Source organism: Phoenix dactylifera, chromosome 11 (genome assembly GCF_051530095.1).
Source record: "Phoenix dactylifera cultivar Ajwa chromosome 11, Ajwa_hap1_PhDact_Kaust_v1.1, whole genome shotgun sequence".
NCBI classification, from domain to species: domain Eukaryota; kingdom Viridiplantae; phylum Streptophyta; class Magnoliopsida; order Arecales; family Arecaceae; genus Phoenix; species Phoenix dactylifera.
This window is the reverse complement of record NC_143200.1, coordinates 15,442,803-15,460,929: the sequence shown is the minus strand read 5'-3', so window position 1 is coordinate 15,460,929 and position 18,127 is coordinate 15,442,803. Positions and strand designations below refer to the sequence as shown.

Here is an 18,127-nt window from a genome sequence, read left to right as displayed (position 1 = left end):
ATCTAAATCAGTTGAAAATTTTCATGTGCATGTGTTTTAACATGTCTAAGTTAAGCTCCATGGTTCAAATCATCAAATTATATGGTCTATGATGGAGTATATACATATCTATGCGTGTATTTATAGATAGAGAGGTAGGCTAAGGGGTGGGATATTGCCTTATATCTAGTTAAGTGAAAAATGAAGATAGAGATTCCAAATCTATGCATGTAATTTGAAAATGAACAATAAAATTAGAGCTTGCGTCCTAAAATGTGTCACAAGATACATGAGTTGAGAATCTGAACAATTTATAGTGACCTAACCATCTTAAATTACATGCAAACCAAACGCCAACCGCTTTGGATGTTTCTAACCTATGAAAAATTTTTTATCATGTCATGTTATTTAAGCTGTTTAATTTGTGATGCCTTGATTCATAGGCAAAGAGTTATAAATTTTTTTGGTTAGTTTGTAGTTTAGAGATAGTAAATGGCTTGGATTTCCATTTTCGAATCTCGGTCGTCTAATTTCACTTGACCGGGTTTGACGCCAAGTAAAGTCGAGCTTATTTGGAGTTTGTGTGCGGTTGCCACGGAAAACGTCTCTATTCTCACCAATGGTTACCGCAACCAATATCCTGTAATCGCCCTCATATTTTTCGTAAACTCCTCTTCCTCCGCAACCAATGGTTACCGCATTGTCTGATCGAGTCCTCCTCCCTTGGACTTCTTTAGCTGAACAAAGCATCTACCTTTCTCCTGCTTTTCCTTTTTGTTCTCCTTTACTCATCTCCCTTTTATTCTCTTCTCTCACCGAGACCACTTTCCTCTTCGATCGCTCTCATCTCCCTGTGCTCCGCTCGGCGTCACCATGGATGAGGAGTACGATGTGATAGTCCTCGGGACCGGGCTCAAGGAGTGCATTCTCAGCGGTCTTCTCTCCGTCGATGGCCTCAAGGTCTTCTCCTTCCTCTCTTGATCTGGAGTATTCCTTGGATTTGATGCGATCCGGTGCTTTGAATCTTGGGTGCCCTCGTCATCTGTTTGTGACGCCGTTAATGTAATTGAAACTGGCGATGATCGAGTTTTGCGTGCATCGATCTCGTTCGATATCATTAGATTGCTAAAAAATATCTTCTTTTCCGATTACTCCTTGATGATTATTTCTTTTTGTTATTGTGATTTTTATGATCGATGGCTGAAATGAAGTGTTTTGCGGACTGAACTGTTTTGGTTTTGATCTAGATTTGATGTTTCTTGTGCTATTCCATCATCTCATTGTAAAATATACGGCAAGTGTTTCTTGAGTTGTGTGCTCGATGGTCGCGATATCCAGTAATTCGCATGATACTAGAGAAGTGAAGGAGAGGTTATTTGAGTTCTATTGGTGGTCCCTGTCTCCTCTTTTGGTTTTCTAACTTCTCCATACTGTTGAAAATGTTATGATCGCTTGATTTGGTATGGCGCCTATAGCAGGGTTAATATGAGGCCAGATTCTTGTTACTTGCTGGTTTTGTGATGTTTGTGCATTCAATTATTCCGTGTAGTCTTGGTTGAACGTGCTTTAGTGCGTGAATATATAACCTTAGTTTTCTTTGACAACATTATGTTCTTATGATATGTCCATTGCTCTCAATTCCTCCATAGTTTCTGTGTGCTGGTAGGCATGCCTGAATATTTTACCGCCTTTAGAAATATAACAATTTTTTGTGTGCTTAATTTGCTATATTTATTATTTTTTAGAAGAGCGAATCATAAGTGGATGAATTTTATGTGCCAATTTAAAGGAATATTGCCAGTCTTATTGTACTATTATAGGTGAAACATGATCAGAGATTATCTTCAGATTGAGTAATATTAGTGGTCACCTGAATACATTTCTATATTTAAAAAAGGTTAAGCAAAAAAAAAAAAAGAACCTTAGGCACAGAAAAATATGAGTTTATCATAATTGTGCCATTTATTTGTTTCCAGCATGTTTGAAATCTGAGGCTTGAAACTTTTGTTGCTGCCCAGGAAAGATTCTCATGGATTTATCCAGTACAAACTAAATTTCTTTCAATGTTGTTTGATTTTTATGACTCTTACTGGTTGCCAGAAAATTAAATCTTGTTTCAGCAGATGAAAGATGAATAGCTGACACTGAGCACATACATTATCCTAGCTATTGTTGAGAGCATAAAATTTGACAGAAGATCGCATGCAGCTTTTTTGATGAGAAATTAGGAAAATCAACTAAAATTTATATCTACGTTTTGCTATACTGGTTGCTGACAAATTCTTTTACTTGCCATTGTGTATCAGGTCCTGCACATGGACAGGAATGATTACTATGGAGGAGAGTCAACTTCACTTAATCTCATCCAGGTAAGGATCTGAAAAAAAGTTCATCTGGGATCATTAAATAGCTGATGCCTACTGCACGATATATGAGCCTGCCGAAATCGACCACCTTTATTATCTTACATTGTTCTCATGCCATCTGCCAAGCAGCTGCTAGACTAAGGCCCTGTTTGAGGGAGCTGTTAGTAGTAGAGCTTTTGGAAGTAGAGCTGTTGGAAGTAGAACTGTTTGAAGCAGAACATTTATAAAAAGCTGTTTACTGTTTGGTAACTACATTTCTAAAGTACTGTGGCACTTTAACATGACCATAAAGGACATTACCAGTATTATATAATAGAGCATAATAAAATATAATATGTATTAATACATAAATATATGATATAGTATAATATTAATGTAATGTAATATAATATTATTATAATATAGTACTATAACATTATGTATTATAGAATAATAATTTAATATAATATTAAATTATTTAACATAACGTATCAATGTATTATGGTATAATGTAATATAATATTATATTTATAGTATAATACAATAATAAATATATAAAATATTATAATTATTAGTGTAAATTAATTTTTCATCATTCTAATGATCATTTATCTCTCTAACAAATAGAGAGAAAGAAGAAGAAGAAGATTGAGAGGGAAAGGGAGAAAGGAAGAGGCGGGATAAGGGTTTTGGAAAAAAAAAGTGTGATTTAAATGGGGGTATTTTGGTCCAAAAAACAGCTTTCCGACAAAGCTAAAAACAACATTTTCAGAAAGCTCCAAATTAGAGCTTCTCCCCAAAAGCTGTTTTCAGCTTTCCGCAAAAGCTGAAACAGCTTTTCAAAAATTTTACCAAACACTATTTTTTTATCTAAAAGTACTTTTGGAGGGCCAGAAAGTGCTTTTTGGCCGTCCAAAAGCTCCCCCAAACAGGGCCTAAAGCAAGCAGTGCAAGTTACTCTCAATAACTATGATTTGAGACCATATATGTAATATATGCTGAGCAATAATTTCTTTTGTGCCTTAAAGATGAATATCACTGTCAAGGTTTTTAAAGACTAAGATATTGATCATCTTGGTGGGTGACCGAGATTGAGATGAACTGAGATCTCAGTTAATCTCGGCTTTGATGGAAGATGAGAAAATTCGGAAAGTTCCAAGATTTTTCTGAGATCTCAGCTGGTATATTAGAACCAAGATATCAAAATCTTGGCTGATAGGGTATGTCGGAAATTGCAAGTATTTTTGTGCATTGATTTTGAGATTATTAGTCAAAACATCTATTTAAGGAAGCAAAAAAGGTGATTGGAAAATATTGGATTATATATTAATATTGTATGAGCCAATATCTCAGGATTTATTTCTGATATAAATTAAGATGTTGGACAAGATGGAAACCTTGATCACGCTATGTATCAGATAATTTTTTTTTTTTTTTCTGTTGAGGTACACATCCTGAGCTATGTCAACTAACTAAAGCGTCCTTTCTTATGCAGCTTTGGAAAAGGTTTAGGGGCAGTGATAAGCCCCCAGCAAATTTGGGTCCTAGCAGAGATTACAATGTTGACATGATTCCAAAGGTCTGTTTATTCTGCACTCTTGCTACTTATAATTTGTTATGTTATAAAGTAATACACTCTTGCTACTTATAATTTATTATGTTATGAAGTAATAAAAGCTGAACTTCACCTCACATGCATGTAGTCTACTTCAATAATTTGTTTCAATAAAAATGATAAATTGTCATGATGAAACTAGTAATATGAGCTGTTTGGAGTGATTGGCAATCAATTGTACTAATGTTCAGCTTGTGTAGTTCCAAATCTTTAACTTCCTGCTTTATATTGTTCCCTGCCTTCTGTTTCTTTCCTGGATCGTCTTATTACTAGGTTAAAAACTAAGCTTGTCCTGTTAGTTTATCAGAAAATTCAACTTCTTGTATTTTTTGATAGTATTGTGGCATGAGGTGCCTGGTAAGGTCTTTGAGATTTTAAACTTTTGACCCTGAAGAACTTTTATTTAATATTGTCCATATCCAATATTTAAAGTTTCCTATTGAATTTGTTGCTCTGAAGGCTTTAAAATTGCATTGCACTTCAAGATGAAATATTGTGGTGGTGGGCATACTTTTACAGGATGAACCTTGTGAGTAAATATTGAATAAGTGGAATGTAAATGAGAGTGTTAATGAGTGTTGTAAGAAACAGAAGCTAGTCTGAAAGAATGGACTTTGCAGAAATAAGATGCTAATCTGCTCCAATCGTTTCCAGCTTAGAGTTAACCTGAAGCTGGTGGCAGCCAACTAAAATAGTCAAAACTGGAATATCTAGTACCATGCGAAATATTCTCATATACATATTTCAGAACCAAAAGATTTTGAAGAAAAAACTCTGTTAATCAGTAGACATCAAATAATTTAGGGAGCCATTATAGATGACTGAAGATATTTTGCCTAACAGAGAAATTATCATCTTATGCTATTATATATTTCTGTTGTAATTAGATGAGAGTCTATATGAAGAAAAGTAAGTATTACATGCTGCGCATACGATGGAAATATCCCAAAGATCCAAACTTATCAATTTTAAGAATAACTGTACATGAAGTTAATAATAAACATAAGCAATAAATGAAAGGAAAATAAAGAAAAGGTTATGCTATACTTTTTCATAACATTTTATGATCTACAAGAACCTAACCTTTCTAACCTTCCAAGCTGACAGCTGGCTCATTGGAACTCACCTGTGTGCATTTCTATTTAAATGATCCATTGTATTTTAACATCACCGATTAGAAGAGTCCTTGATAGAGATATTTGCATTTATTGATTTTTATCAGAAACGAGCTTAGAAACAAATTTAGAAATGGTTATATGTAGCAAATACTGGTGGAACCCTTTGCAATTCAACTCTGGTTTGTTGAAATAGTTGGGAAAGAGGGAGAATACATCTAAAGAAGCATGGATGGTAGTTGGAAATCTTTGTTTGATCCCAGTCTATCTATTAGTTAAGACAAACAGCAAAGAAAGGTTGATGAAACATTAGTCATAACCATCCATCCTTCTCTTATCTATTTGGAGTTAGTTTTATAGATCCTCATTTGCTAAGTATTCCTATTTAGGGCCACCTATAGTGTTATTTCAGGCTTCTATATAACCTTCCTCATAACCTCCATCCATGCTATCTTAGGTCTTTTCCTCCTTTTCCTCCAACCTTCAGCACAAAGTGAAGTAACTCTTCTTACTAGATCCTCTTTATATCTTCATTGTACATATCCATACCATCTGAATTGATTTTCCATTGCTTTGCCCATAATTTTTGCAACTCTTATGGCTTCTTTAATATATTCATTTTTCATATATCCATTTTAACATTTTCATTTCTGCCACACTCATGTACTTTCTTATTGCCATCATTCCAAACCATAAAACATTGCAGTCCTTGTCATTATTTTATGAAAGTTTCTCTTATGTCTTCAAGATATGTGCCTATCACATAAATTCCTGATGCATCTCTCCATTTCATCTAACAGCTCTAATTTTTTTACAATATTTTCATCCACCTCCCCATTAATTTGTATGACAAATCTTAAATAATTATTTATATCACTTTGTGGCATCTTTTATCAATCAATCTTAATCAGAATCATATGTTAATTCCATTCTTGCTAAATTTGTATTTCATGTAATTGTTGGTCTACTGGTTTTGAAGCCCTTATCCTTTAAAAGTGTCCTTCATAAGTCCAATTTAGTATTTAATCCATTTATCTTTTCATTAATCACCACTATGTCATCCGCAAATAACATGCACCATGGTACATCTTTCTGAATGTTAGCAATTTGTTTATATATATTAATGAAAAGGGTTGATGAAACATTGAAACCCCAAAAATGGATAGATTGGCTTTTGTTGCATATGTCTATTGTCTTTTATGTTTTGAAGATGCACTATATATAAGCTATGAGACAAGACTTGGTCTACATTTTGTGAACTAATTTTTTCATAACTTGAACTATGTGAAGGTTTCGATAACAAAACATAATACATGAATAAGTGATGCCACACAGTTCTAGGGTAACCTACTTGGAATACACAATAAACATGAACCTGAACCCAAAATGAAAAAAAATCATGCAATGCTAATGCAAGAACAACAAATAATTATGCAAAATTATAAATTTAAGCAGTATAAAATCATGTTAAAGAGCGCCCCAGTCCTGGGTCTGAGGAGGGTTAGATGTACGCAGTTTTACCCTAGTATGCGCAGAGACTATTATCTGTTCGAAATCCGTAAGACCTAAGTCAAATGGAGCAACCTTACTGTTGCACCAAGCCAGCCCTCATAAAATCATAAAGCTGAATCCAAAAAAATATTTTAAAGATATAAACAAAATAAACATACTAATAATACACAAGATAAGCAAGTTGAGTGATTTACTTTAGAAAATGTTTCAGAAGTTTCACAACTATGAATTTATATCTTCCCAAATTGCAAGCAGCTACATGCCTTTTCAGTCAATCCTTATTGGGTCTCTTTTGAGAAAGCCAAAAAACAAGCCCGTTTACTTTGAATGTCATTCGGTACTTTGAAAGTCATTCAAAAATCCATTCACAAGTTACATCTTCCAATCCCTGCTTACTTTGAAAGCATTAGGAAACCCACGAATATGTGTACTAAAACATTGGGCAATGTAAAGTCACATGTCATGAGATGTTTGATAAAGTTGAATATATTTAAAATATAGCAAAGCTAGGGAGCGTCAGCTCAGAAATTTGTATATTAGAGGTAGTCTTGGTATACCAAATTAATCTATAAAACCAATCATTCATAGATTGGATAAGGCTTAGTAGTTGAGGTATGAAGACATTTTGGATGGATTAAATGAGAGACTAGCATTCTAGACATGGTCTCAATCAAGGTCGGCAGAACCGTCCCGAATCGGACGATTCTGGTCGTACCGAGCCGTCTCGGCGGCGGACCGGGACGGTTCTAGCAACGAAAAAGAAAAGTCATCATTGGAGGGGGAGGAGAGCGAAAGAGAGAGCGAGCAGGGGAGGGAAGGAGGGAGAGGAAGGAAGAGAGAGGGAGGTGGAGGCCAGCGAGCTGTGCGGAGGCCGACGAGCCGCGCGGAGGAGACTCCTCTGCGCTCTGCGACCGGGTCTCCTATTTTGTTCGAAACAGAAGTCCGGGCGCTTTTTTAATTTCGCGATATTTAAGTGAAGTTGGAAAAAATAAAAAAAGCGGTCGGACCCCTATTTCGAATGAAATAGGGGACTCGGCCATGGAGGCCTCCTCCGCTGGCCTCCGCCCAGGTCGCCAGCCTCCGCCTCCTCCGTCCGGGTCGGCGAAAGCCGGCCACCCTCCTCTCCCCTTCTCTCTTTTCCTCTCTTCCGTTCGCCTTCTCCCCCACCTCTTCTACTGTGTTGGTACAAGCTCGGCCCAGCCCGGCATGGGCTCATACCGACCCATGCTACCGGGCAACCGGTCCAGGGCCTGGTACCGGCACAACAGACACTGGTCTCAATGGGTCTTTGGTATAACTTGAAAAGAGGGGGCAGGGGGAGGGGGTGGGGACTTGGGTGGAAGTGCAAAAAGAAATGGAAGTTTTGATCAACAGTGCTTGAATTTATATGCAAACTATGTTGAATAATAAATCGCAACACAAAACCAAAAGCGATTGTATGAGGCTTATTGCTTATGTTGTCTATCATAGCATGTGGGCACTTTGTCTAGGTGCGTACTATTATAACTTATAAGAGAGATCTTTGTAGGTGAAAAGTATGACTGGATGTCTCAAACAACTATATCTCTTTGTAACAAAATGCAGCGTATATTTATGTTATGTTAGGAATGCTCTTCATCGGTCCAAGTTTCTGCTTATTTATGTTTTCAGTAGTGCTGTCATTTTGCATTTTTCACAAAATAGATGTCTTTTCAGAAGAATAGTTTAGGTTAACAAACTGCAGTTAATGTGGACACTTTATGATGCAGAACAACGTCTCGGACGATGCAAATCCTAGAAATTCACCAATAGGACGTCTGGAATTTACCGAACAATGGTAACTAAACCCGCGGAATCCACCAACGGGGTGGTGGAATCCACCAACAAAAAAAAATATGAGGAAGCTCTCAAAATTAATCATCCCTTTAACAAAGCCTTACAAGCCTTTATATAGGCAAAAACTAAAAAGAAAAGACAAACTAAAGTACCCCTACGGAAAAGACCAAAGTACCCAATACATAAAACATAAAAAACTCTCTCATAATCTGTCATCCAGCCAAAGTGTCACTGGGTGGGCTACCCTTCTGTGCCTGCGACTGTACACGTGTCTGATCGATGATCTAGGACTGGTGTTCGCACCACTTTATAATGAAACAATCAACTTGATTAAGCACTTGATTTTAAAATGTTCATTTTGGGCAAGCCTATGTTGGAATTTGCAACCATGAGTTATCAAACTATCATCATAGAATGTCAAGGGGTGCAAGCATCCTTGTCTTTTTGAGTTCTTTATCAGTTTGGCAATTGACAGTGCTTGCAATAATCATTTTGATGTACATGTAGTCTATTTTAATTATTTTATTTTTTGATAATATAACTGATTAAGTAATGTTTGTTTGACTAGTTCATCATGGCAAATGGTACTCTGGTTCGTGTTCTCATACATACTGATGTTACAAAATATCTTTCCTTCAAAGCAGTGGATGGGAGCTATGTTTTTAATAAAGGAAAGGTATGCTTGTGTGCTTTATTAGTTGCTTCCTTGGTTAGGAAACATTGTCATTTTGGTAATTTGTTACCATTGCTTGGTGTTTGATGATGCTTATTTTTAATACCTGCTGTTCTTTTCTCATTGAGATAGATTCACAAAGTTCCTGCAACTGATATAGAAGCACTCAAATCTCCATTGATGGGTTTGTTTGAGAAGCGCCGAGCTCGGAAATTCTTCATTTACGTCCAGGATTACGATGAAAATGATCCAAAAACACATGGGGGACTGGATCTTACAAGAGTGACAACTAGAGAACTTATCTCGTGGGTACCTAATTAATGTTGCCTATCATTTCCACATTGTGGAGCTCTTCTTTTTACAGTATAATGTTTGACTGTGATATATTCTGTAGAATTCCTTATTTGTCTTACATATTGCTTTTTGATTTTTTTTTTCTTTTAACAAAATTGTCTTAGCTGAAAGAATAGCTTTACCATGGCATTTTAACGTGTAAAATAAAGGCTCAATTTAATAAGTCAATCCATATTCGTTGAAGTCATTAATAAGCAATCATATATATATATATATTATAAAAAAAGCCAAAAAAGCTCTAGAACTTGAGTTGAGTTTTGAAGGTTTTTATAAAAGAACAAGAAAAAACTGCAAGACTGCTAAACTTTTACGGTTGTCATGAATATATATTTAAATTAATCTACAAAGACTAGTATACTGATTAAAGGAAGGTGTGGAAAGTAATAGGGATTAAAAATAATATTTATATGAGAGTAAAAAAGCTTAAGATATGTTAAAAAGGATCAACTAGCAAATTAGAAAACTAAAGAAGGAATTGAATAATAAAGAGTCTTGAGGGAGACAAAGTGGATAAATAATGGTTTTGCTTCAGCTATGAAAACTGTACTTAGCATTAAAAGGTTTTACTTTATAAAACGACTTGCACCATGAAAGTAGAGAAGAAGAAGTTCTTGTTTTTAATCTGATATGCAAGTCTGGATATAGAGAGATGGCTAGCCTATTGCATATTGATTTGACTAGTTGGTTACAACAAAAGGGTTTTCCTAAAGGTTTAAATATTAATCCTACTGTCAAGAAAAATACCTTTGATCAGTCACTTTAGGTGGTGAACACCATGTTTCTTTCCCTAATAAGAGTTAGCCTTCAAGGACTATCAAAAAGATAAATATGGACAAGGAAATAATCATTGAATTCTGATGCACCTATCTTAGCATGGTCATTCACGACTCTTCCCTTAAGCATCCTTTCTAGTGTGAACTCATTACAGTCAACCATATAAAAAAGTTATGATGGTTACTGGTTACCATAGTTCCTCTCTAGAATCTCTTCTCATTTGAATTTTTCAAAGAAGAGAAAGAAAATGCAAGAAGATACTAATGAACTAGGATACTTGGAGCTGCTGGTGCATTTTGAAAAAAAAAAATGAAAGGAAATTCTCAGACCTTTCAGCTCTTTTGTTGATATGGGAGTCCTAGTTGAACTAGGATCCTCCAAGGCTGGCTAAATTGTGAAATTAGGAGACCTTTTCCTTCTTCGTTCAAGTCTTCTTTCATTTTCTTTTGCTCCTCTCTTCTCTCATAGATCATAATTCTTCTGGTTTTTTCACTTAGGCAATGCAACACCCCCCCCCCCCCCCCCCAAACTTCTCTCTTCCTCCTCTCTAATAATTTGAGAATACCTCTAATGAGTAATTATTTGTCATGTCACAACGTTTGAACAAAACAATCATGACACAGGCCTTGCCTTTCCCAGCACCACAATTTGCTACTCAGCTGATATCATGTCGTGTCACCAAACGTTTCTTTAAATCCTGTATAACAGAACTATTCAGTGCACCTTCATGCATACACATTTTTTCGCTCTTGTTTGATCTCCATAAGATATCATAATATCATATATTTTATTAAGAATACAACACCCCATCCACCAAGCAGTTTTCTGCCCTTGTTTGAACTCCATAATATATTAGGACATCATACGTTTTGTTAAGCATGCAACATCTCCATCCACCACACATTCTTGACTCTTTCTGTTAACTGCTCTTAATGTGAAAAACAAGGTTCTGTCCTTTGCAATTAAATTCTTATTTGTGATCCAAGTCATGATTGCCTTTGTATGTATCTCTGATGGATCTTGCTGTGTTGTTAGCATGGGATTCCTGTGTGTTTTGTGTTCATTGGTGAACTTTTCTGTAAGAAGCATATGGTCAGGATGTTTTGATACCAAATATGATCTAGTAACATATTTAATGTTTTGCTCTTGCAATTCATTCTGTTTTCTTTTTTCCTTCCTATCTTTTCTTGATCAGCAAATATGGACTGGATGACAATACAGTGGACGTCATTGGTCACGCATTGGCTCTTCATAGAGATGACCGATATCTAAATGAACCTGCCCTTGATACTGTTAAAAGGATGAAGGTAAGGCTTGTTGCTAAGTGCATCCACTCTTTTTGAGTGGTCAAATGCACCCTGCCATTCAGTCAGAGGTTTTCAGATCCATGAAGATGGCATTTCCTTTATGTTGTACACACTCCCCAGTTTGTTTAATGGATATAAAACTTACCCAGTACAGTCAACCAGGTAAGCACTTAATTGTCTAGAAAGAGCTTCAAGAGGGACAAGAAATTTAAATGATGAAATCATATCTCCCAACTCTTAGTCCATTGCAATCAAGCGTCATGCGTGTTACCTGATTACAGCCTTTATAGAAAACTATTTAAGTTGCATATACCCTCTTTATTTTGTGGTATATAGGTGAAAATTATAAAAACTTAGTCCACTGAGTTTCCTAGTAGGAAAACAAGTTGTTTAGCTTTTGGACATTTCAAGACACAAAAGTAGCAAAGGGAGTGAATCTGTTTGTTGCATATCATAGTTAATGACCTGACATTCTTATTAAGAATGCTGTAACTTTCACCCATACAACCTAACTTTTTCTTTATATTTTTAATAATGTTTTCTATGAGAGTGGAGAACTGGGATGAAATGTAACTATCTGTGTATGATGCATAAAAAACGAACATTTTTCTTGTGCTTCCTACATATATATTTCCGTTCTTTACACGAGAATCTGCATGGATTCTTCTTCTCCCGTGGGCTTTCTCCCTTTCGTGGCCTCTTCTCCTCTCTCGCTCGGCTGGGAAAGAAATGGATGTTGGCTTCCCTGGTTCCGTGGCTTCCCCTCGCCTCCTCCTTTTCCTCCACCGTGTGGTTCTCTCCTTCCTCGTCGGCTGCTTTCTCCCTTCCGTTCTGTGACCTCCCCTCGCCTCCTCCTTTCTTCCACCGGATGGCTCCCCCTTTTATAGAATTTTCCCAAAGCTCAAGAGACGCTGGGAATCAATGAAGATCAAACCGGCCGTTTAATTTGCTCCCTGTTTTCGCGATGGAAGTCGAACCGAGATTGCTGGGTGCTTTGCGATGGACTTGGTCATGGGAAGGTTTTGATTCGGCTGGACTTCCCTGGACGAAACGGCTGTTGGGATGATGAAGCATCTGAACCGCATGGATTTGAATGCAGCTTGGAATGATCCGCGTTTGCTTGAGATACGGGATGAATTTGAATCGCTTGGGACTCTTCAGCTGGAAGCGTTGCAGACGTTTGGGAAGTTAAGAAGACTCGGCTTGGGACTCTTCTCCTCCGATGGCTGCTGATATGCTTGGGAGTTACGCATGTCACCACAAATGCTTGGAGATCATGAATACACGGGGGCGACGCATGCTCTGTTCATTGAAGATGTGCTTCACGGGTAGATGGGATGAAAAACTGGGAAGACTTTTATGTTGGGTTTGTTCCTAAATAAAGGAGATGGGATGTTGATCTTGCTTCAACCCGTTGACGTGGATGCATGAAATTTGTTTTGATGTTTGAGTATAGATGAATGATGGGAAGAATGGAATGCAGCTGAATGTTCTTGAAATAGGGAATCCGAAACCATGAATGAGATGTGGCTTGAATTGAAGAGCCGGTTTGGCTTAGGTCCCTTGGAGGAGATACCATGATGCTTGGAGAGCCACATGGACAGTTTTGATGATGCTAAGAAGCTCCACGATGCGGGCATTTGTGCTAGCTGAAACATGTGGTTACAGTGATATGGATTGCATGCGGATGACGGGCGACTTGAGGCTCAGATGAGACGCTGAGGATTTGTTGAGCTCGGAATGCCAGGCTTTGGGCTCAAATCCAGAGTTACTGGGTCTCTTGGATTAATTTCACTCAAACACAAATAAAACATTAATTAATTAATTTTATTAATAAAAATTAACTATAATACTAATTAAGATAATATGAAGATTTCACTTTTGTACTCTCATCATGGATCATCTATGCGATTACCCTATAGTGCAGTCTTTCTCATAGTTGGAATGCTTTCTAAGGATATATTTTAGCTTTATGCCCTAATCTGGGTAGTTCTTAACTCCATTAGTTGCTTCTCGAGTTTCAGGGTTTGATTCATGAAATCTGTTACCATCTTATCTTCTATTCTCCTGGTTGATCCTTGGATGTACATTGGTGCTTTCTGTTTTTTAGCAAAATAGCACAGGAAGCCCTTGTCTTCAAACCAGTTGATTTAGCAAAATATGCACCATATTGGACTCAACTAAGCTGCCAAATACCTTCTTTGAGTTCGTCATGACCCTTTGTTCATGTTCTTACGCTCTTTGTAGGGATCAAACTTCTTGTTTCTAATCAGAGAATACCTTTAAATTCTCTACAAAAATGAATTGAATCTCTCGCCAAAGCCATTATTTCTGGGATAAAATTGGTGCTAATATTGTTGGTTGGTATTTGTGATAGCTTTATTCAGAATCTCTAGCTCGTTTTCAAGGAGGATCGCCATATATCTATCCTCTATATGGATTAGGAGAGCTACCACAGGTTGGTCATTTCCATTTTGAGACTTCATTATAATTTTTATAATTATCTCATCTACTTAATTTGAGGTGTTTGCTGCGCTTACAGGCTTTTGCACGCCTTAGTGCTGTTTATGGTGGAACATACATGTTAAATAAACCAGAGTGCAAGGTGCTTTACTACTACTATACATGCTTATCATGGTTTTTTTTAATGATTTATGAAAGTATAAATGCAGTTTTAAATGATCGTACAAATATTTTGGAATGCTACTGAATTGTCCTGTTTAATGAAGATTTTTCCTGATAGATTGCATTAAATTCACTTGTGCAGGTTGAATTTGATGTGGAAGGAAAAGTTTGTGGTGTGACATCAGAAGGGGAAACTGCTAAGTGCAAGAAGGTCGTATGTGACCCTTCCTACTTACCAAATAAGGTAAATGCCCATATTTTTTCGCGAACTCTATCTGATGGTATCTTAGAATGTATATTGTCTGTGATTTATTTAAAATGTCGATATATTTCCATTATTCTGGACAATATACGCTACTATATGAGTTGATCAGCAACATATGCATTTCAGAACATCATATTGTAGCAGAACTAATGTTAGATTATCTAGGAAGAGTTTTGAAGATAAATGACCACTCGCTAAAACTAAAAGACTTGTTTTCTGCAGGTTAGAAAGGTTGGAAAGGTTGCAAGGGCGATAGCTATTATGAGCCATCCCATCCCAAATACCGATGACTCTCATTCAGTGCAGGTTATTCTGCCACAGAAGCAACTGGGACGCAAGTCAGACATGTCAGTCTTCTTTCTTGAGGCACTAATCAGTTCATGTCCAATGCACTGAATTCTTCATGATATTTGTTTACTCTTTCTGCAACACCTATCTTGGTCTGTGATTTTCATTTCATATGGTTTTATAGGTATCTCTTCTGTTGTTCTTATTCACACAATGTTGCTCCAAGAGGGAAGTTCATTGCATTTGTCTCAACAGAAGCTGAGACTGATCGTCCAGAGATAGAACTAAAGCCAGGGATTGATCTTCTTGGGCCAGTAGATGAGCTATTCTTTGATACTTATGACAGATTCGTACCTGTCAATGAACCCTCTCTGGATAATTGCTTCATCTCAACTGTATGTCTTGATGATGTGTAATTACATATTCTAGCTTCAAGTTGCAGAAATCCACTGACAAGTGCACTATTTGCAGAGTTACGATGCTACGACACATTTTGAGTCAACTGTCATGGATGTGCTTCATATGTATCGCATGATCACCGGAAAGGTAATGACTTTGCCTCGTGTTTATGCCCTATTGTCTCTGCAATCCTTTTCCTTGCAGAATAATGCTGCTAAGCCAAGTCAAGCATGGCCAGATACATACAAATACTTGTCACACTATTGGCTCCTGAGATTTTATTCTCTGAGCAACTGTCTTCACAATTGTGAAAGCATGCACACGGATTTCCCTGTAATCCTTCTTTTCCTTACAGAATAATGCTGTGAAGCCAAGACAAGCATGGCTATGGCTGCACACACATAAATACTTAGTGCACTATTGGCTCCTTATGTTTCATTCTTTAAGCAACTGTCTTCGCAATTGTTATGAGTCCAGTATGTTAAAAGAACCGCCTTATAGGATGCATGATCTAGAACATTGCCCAATTATTGTTTGGTCATACGAATCTATATCCATATTAAGATAGAACTATACTAAATTTTATTCTCTGAGCAACTGCCTTCCCAATTGTGAAAACATGCACACAAAATTCCCTGTAATCCTTCTTTTCTTTCCAGAATAATGCTTTGAAGCCAAGCCAAGCGTGGTTGCACACATAAATACTTAGTGCACTATTGGCTCCTTATGTTTTATTTTCTAAGCAACTGTCTTTGCAATTGTTACGAGTCCAGTATGCCAAAGAACCGCCTAATGAGATGCATGATCTAGAACATTGCCAAGTTATTGTTTGGACATATAAATCTATATAAGAGTTATGCTAAATTTTCTATAAACAACCACAGCCAAAACCAGTAAGCAATATTTATATTTTATGCGGTAGGCTAGTGCCTCCCTGCTATTTGGGATATCTGTATCCTTTGTTTGTTCATCCCTATCAACTAGATCTTCTATCAAAGCACGTATTCTGTAAACTTTGATCCAGATGTTGATAGATCATCCCTTCTGTTCTACTAACAATCCAAAACCTATCCCCTGTCCACTGGTTCTTGTTTCATATTATACCATCTCAGGATGATGATATCTATTACTTTATCATTATCATCTTATTCCTGAGTATCTTCTTGCTTTTGCCTCACATCTACAAGATTTTTGGTTTCTAAAGATTCTGCTTTATTTTATAAAGAAGTTCTTTAGTATCCTTAGTGCACGTTGTAACATTCTCTTGTTCCACTTTATACTATAGTCTAATATTTATTCTCCATAAGTATGTGATTACCACAAGTTTGAATGAGTTCTAACGTCCTCTTATTACTGCAGAATGTTGATCTCAGCGTGGATCTGAGTGCTGCTAGTGCTGCTGAAGAATGATAACACGGCAGGAGTGACAAGATTCTGTCATCCCTGTAATATTTTCAGCTGATCTCTATATGATATAGCTAGCATTGTGCAGAAAAAAGTGCTCTTGCATTATGGTGTTTCTGATGCTTCTTGAATGTCTTCTACCACAGGCCATTTATTAACATAACAATCCTTTTAAATGTGTGGTATTACAAAGTTTTATCTGCTGTACATCAAAATTCACTGGCTTCTAGTTTGTATGTCATTGCGAAGGGTATTGTGGAGATGTGGAGTATTATGCCTGTGATATTGTGATTTGTTCAGGACAGTCACATTATTGCCCTTTCTTGCTTCACGGTTGCTAATATATTTGTTAATTTAACATGGTATCCCTTGCCCATGGCAGACCCCACTAAGGCACGGACATGCCAACTCGGCCACTAAGGCTGTTGGTAGAATTCGGTGGCCGGCGGGGATAATGAGTTTTAATTGGATATGGATGCTGCCCAAACTGCCCCCGCCTTGCACATTCCAAGCCTGCTAAGCGTACATCTAAGGTTGCAGCATATGGCATCTACGGTCTTGCTTTTTCTTTTCTTTTTTTTTTTTTGTGGTACAATTGCTGCTCATACAGCCCTCATATGAGTATGGCCAGCAAAATCAAGCGAAAGAAAGTGACGTAGAGGAGGGATAGCTATCACACTCATCCATAGGATCTTTTTAGAGTGCTGAGCTACGAAGGAGGCAATCCAGTCAGCGGCTTTGTTTATCTTTCGATATCCATGGGTTGCCTGAAAGAAACCCAAACTCATAACCAGACTGTGGATATCATGAAGCAGCGGGTGACCATCTCCAGACCAACCCTCATCTCGTATTTAGTCGATCACGGAGATGGAATCCCTCTCAAGGCATACACTGTCCGTGTAGAGTACGCGCCTCGCGAAGGTGATACTCTTCCATGCTGTCCGCAACTTCACCCCTATAATGGTCAAGTTGAAGGTGCATCGCCCCCTAGCTGCAACCAATCTGGCATCGTGATCCATGATCACAAAGCCCATACCTCCATAGGCTCCATCCGCCGATGCACCACTGTCGAAGTTCACCTTGAGATAGCCAAGGGATGGGGGCTCCCAAGAGACAAGGACAAACTTGGGCGCTGTCAGTGGAGTGGGGGTCACAGATGTCCTTAGCCATCCCAAATGAGATTATAGCAGAAGCCAAAGCGATCTTCGCGGCATGAAGAAAAGCTCTCTCCACCACCGTCCTCGGTATCGACCTCCTGCCTTCGAAGATACGAATGTTCATGTCCAACCAGATATGATAGGCCAGGTATGCACACGTGACCCCCACTTGGCGGTGCTCGGCCTCCGTAGTGCATCCCTCAAGTAGCCTAGAAGGTCCTCTGCCAACACCAGGGCCCTCGGTAATGGAATGGAAACCATCATCTAGATCTGCGCTACCCTAGGACACTCGAGGAGGACATGGCTAATCGACTCCTTGGTGTCCGGACTAACCTTACAAAATGGCGTGGTCCGAACACCTCTCCCAGTAAGCATGCTCTTAGGCAGAAGGCAACTCCATGCCACCTTCCAAAAGAATATGGCCACGCAGGGATGTACCCGCATTCTCTAGATCCAGCCACCGTCAATCTGTCGAGTCGGCTCCCTACTAAGCAAAGCAT

General features: G+C 37.8%; 1 protein-coding gene across 2 annotated transcripts; it reads left to right on the top strand.

The window, feature by feature from the left end:
- The first annotated feature begins 667 nt into the window (after window positions 1-667).
- On the top strand, window positions 668-16,732 carry LOC103723664 (guanosine nucleotide diphosphate dissociation inhibitor 1). 2 transcript variants are annotated; one of them, XM_008814643.5, is made up of 13 exons: window positions 668-939; window positions 2,286-2,348; window positions 3,820-3,903; window positions 8,950-9,057; window positions 9,187-9,359; window positions 11,378-11,489; window positions 13,867-13,947; window positions 14,032-14,094; window positions 14,257-14,358; window positions 14,602-14,726; window positions 14,852-15,062; window positions 15,139-15,213; window positions 16,426-16,732. In XM_008814643.5, exons 1-13 carry the CDS (start codon window positions 853-855, stop codon window positions 16,474-16,476), a joined length of 1,335 nt encoding a protein of 444 aa, XP_008812865.1. In that variant the 5' UTR covers window positions 668-852; the 3' UTR covers window positions 16,477-16,732. The 2 variants fall into 2 exon arrangements, with proteins under 2 accessions (XP_008812865.1, XP_088563014.1); XM_088706888.1 differs by having other exon boundaries at window positions 742-1,041.
- Window positions 16,733-18,127: the final 1,395 nt, after the last annotated feature.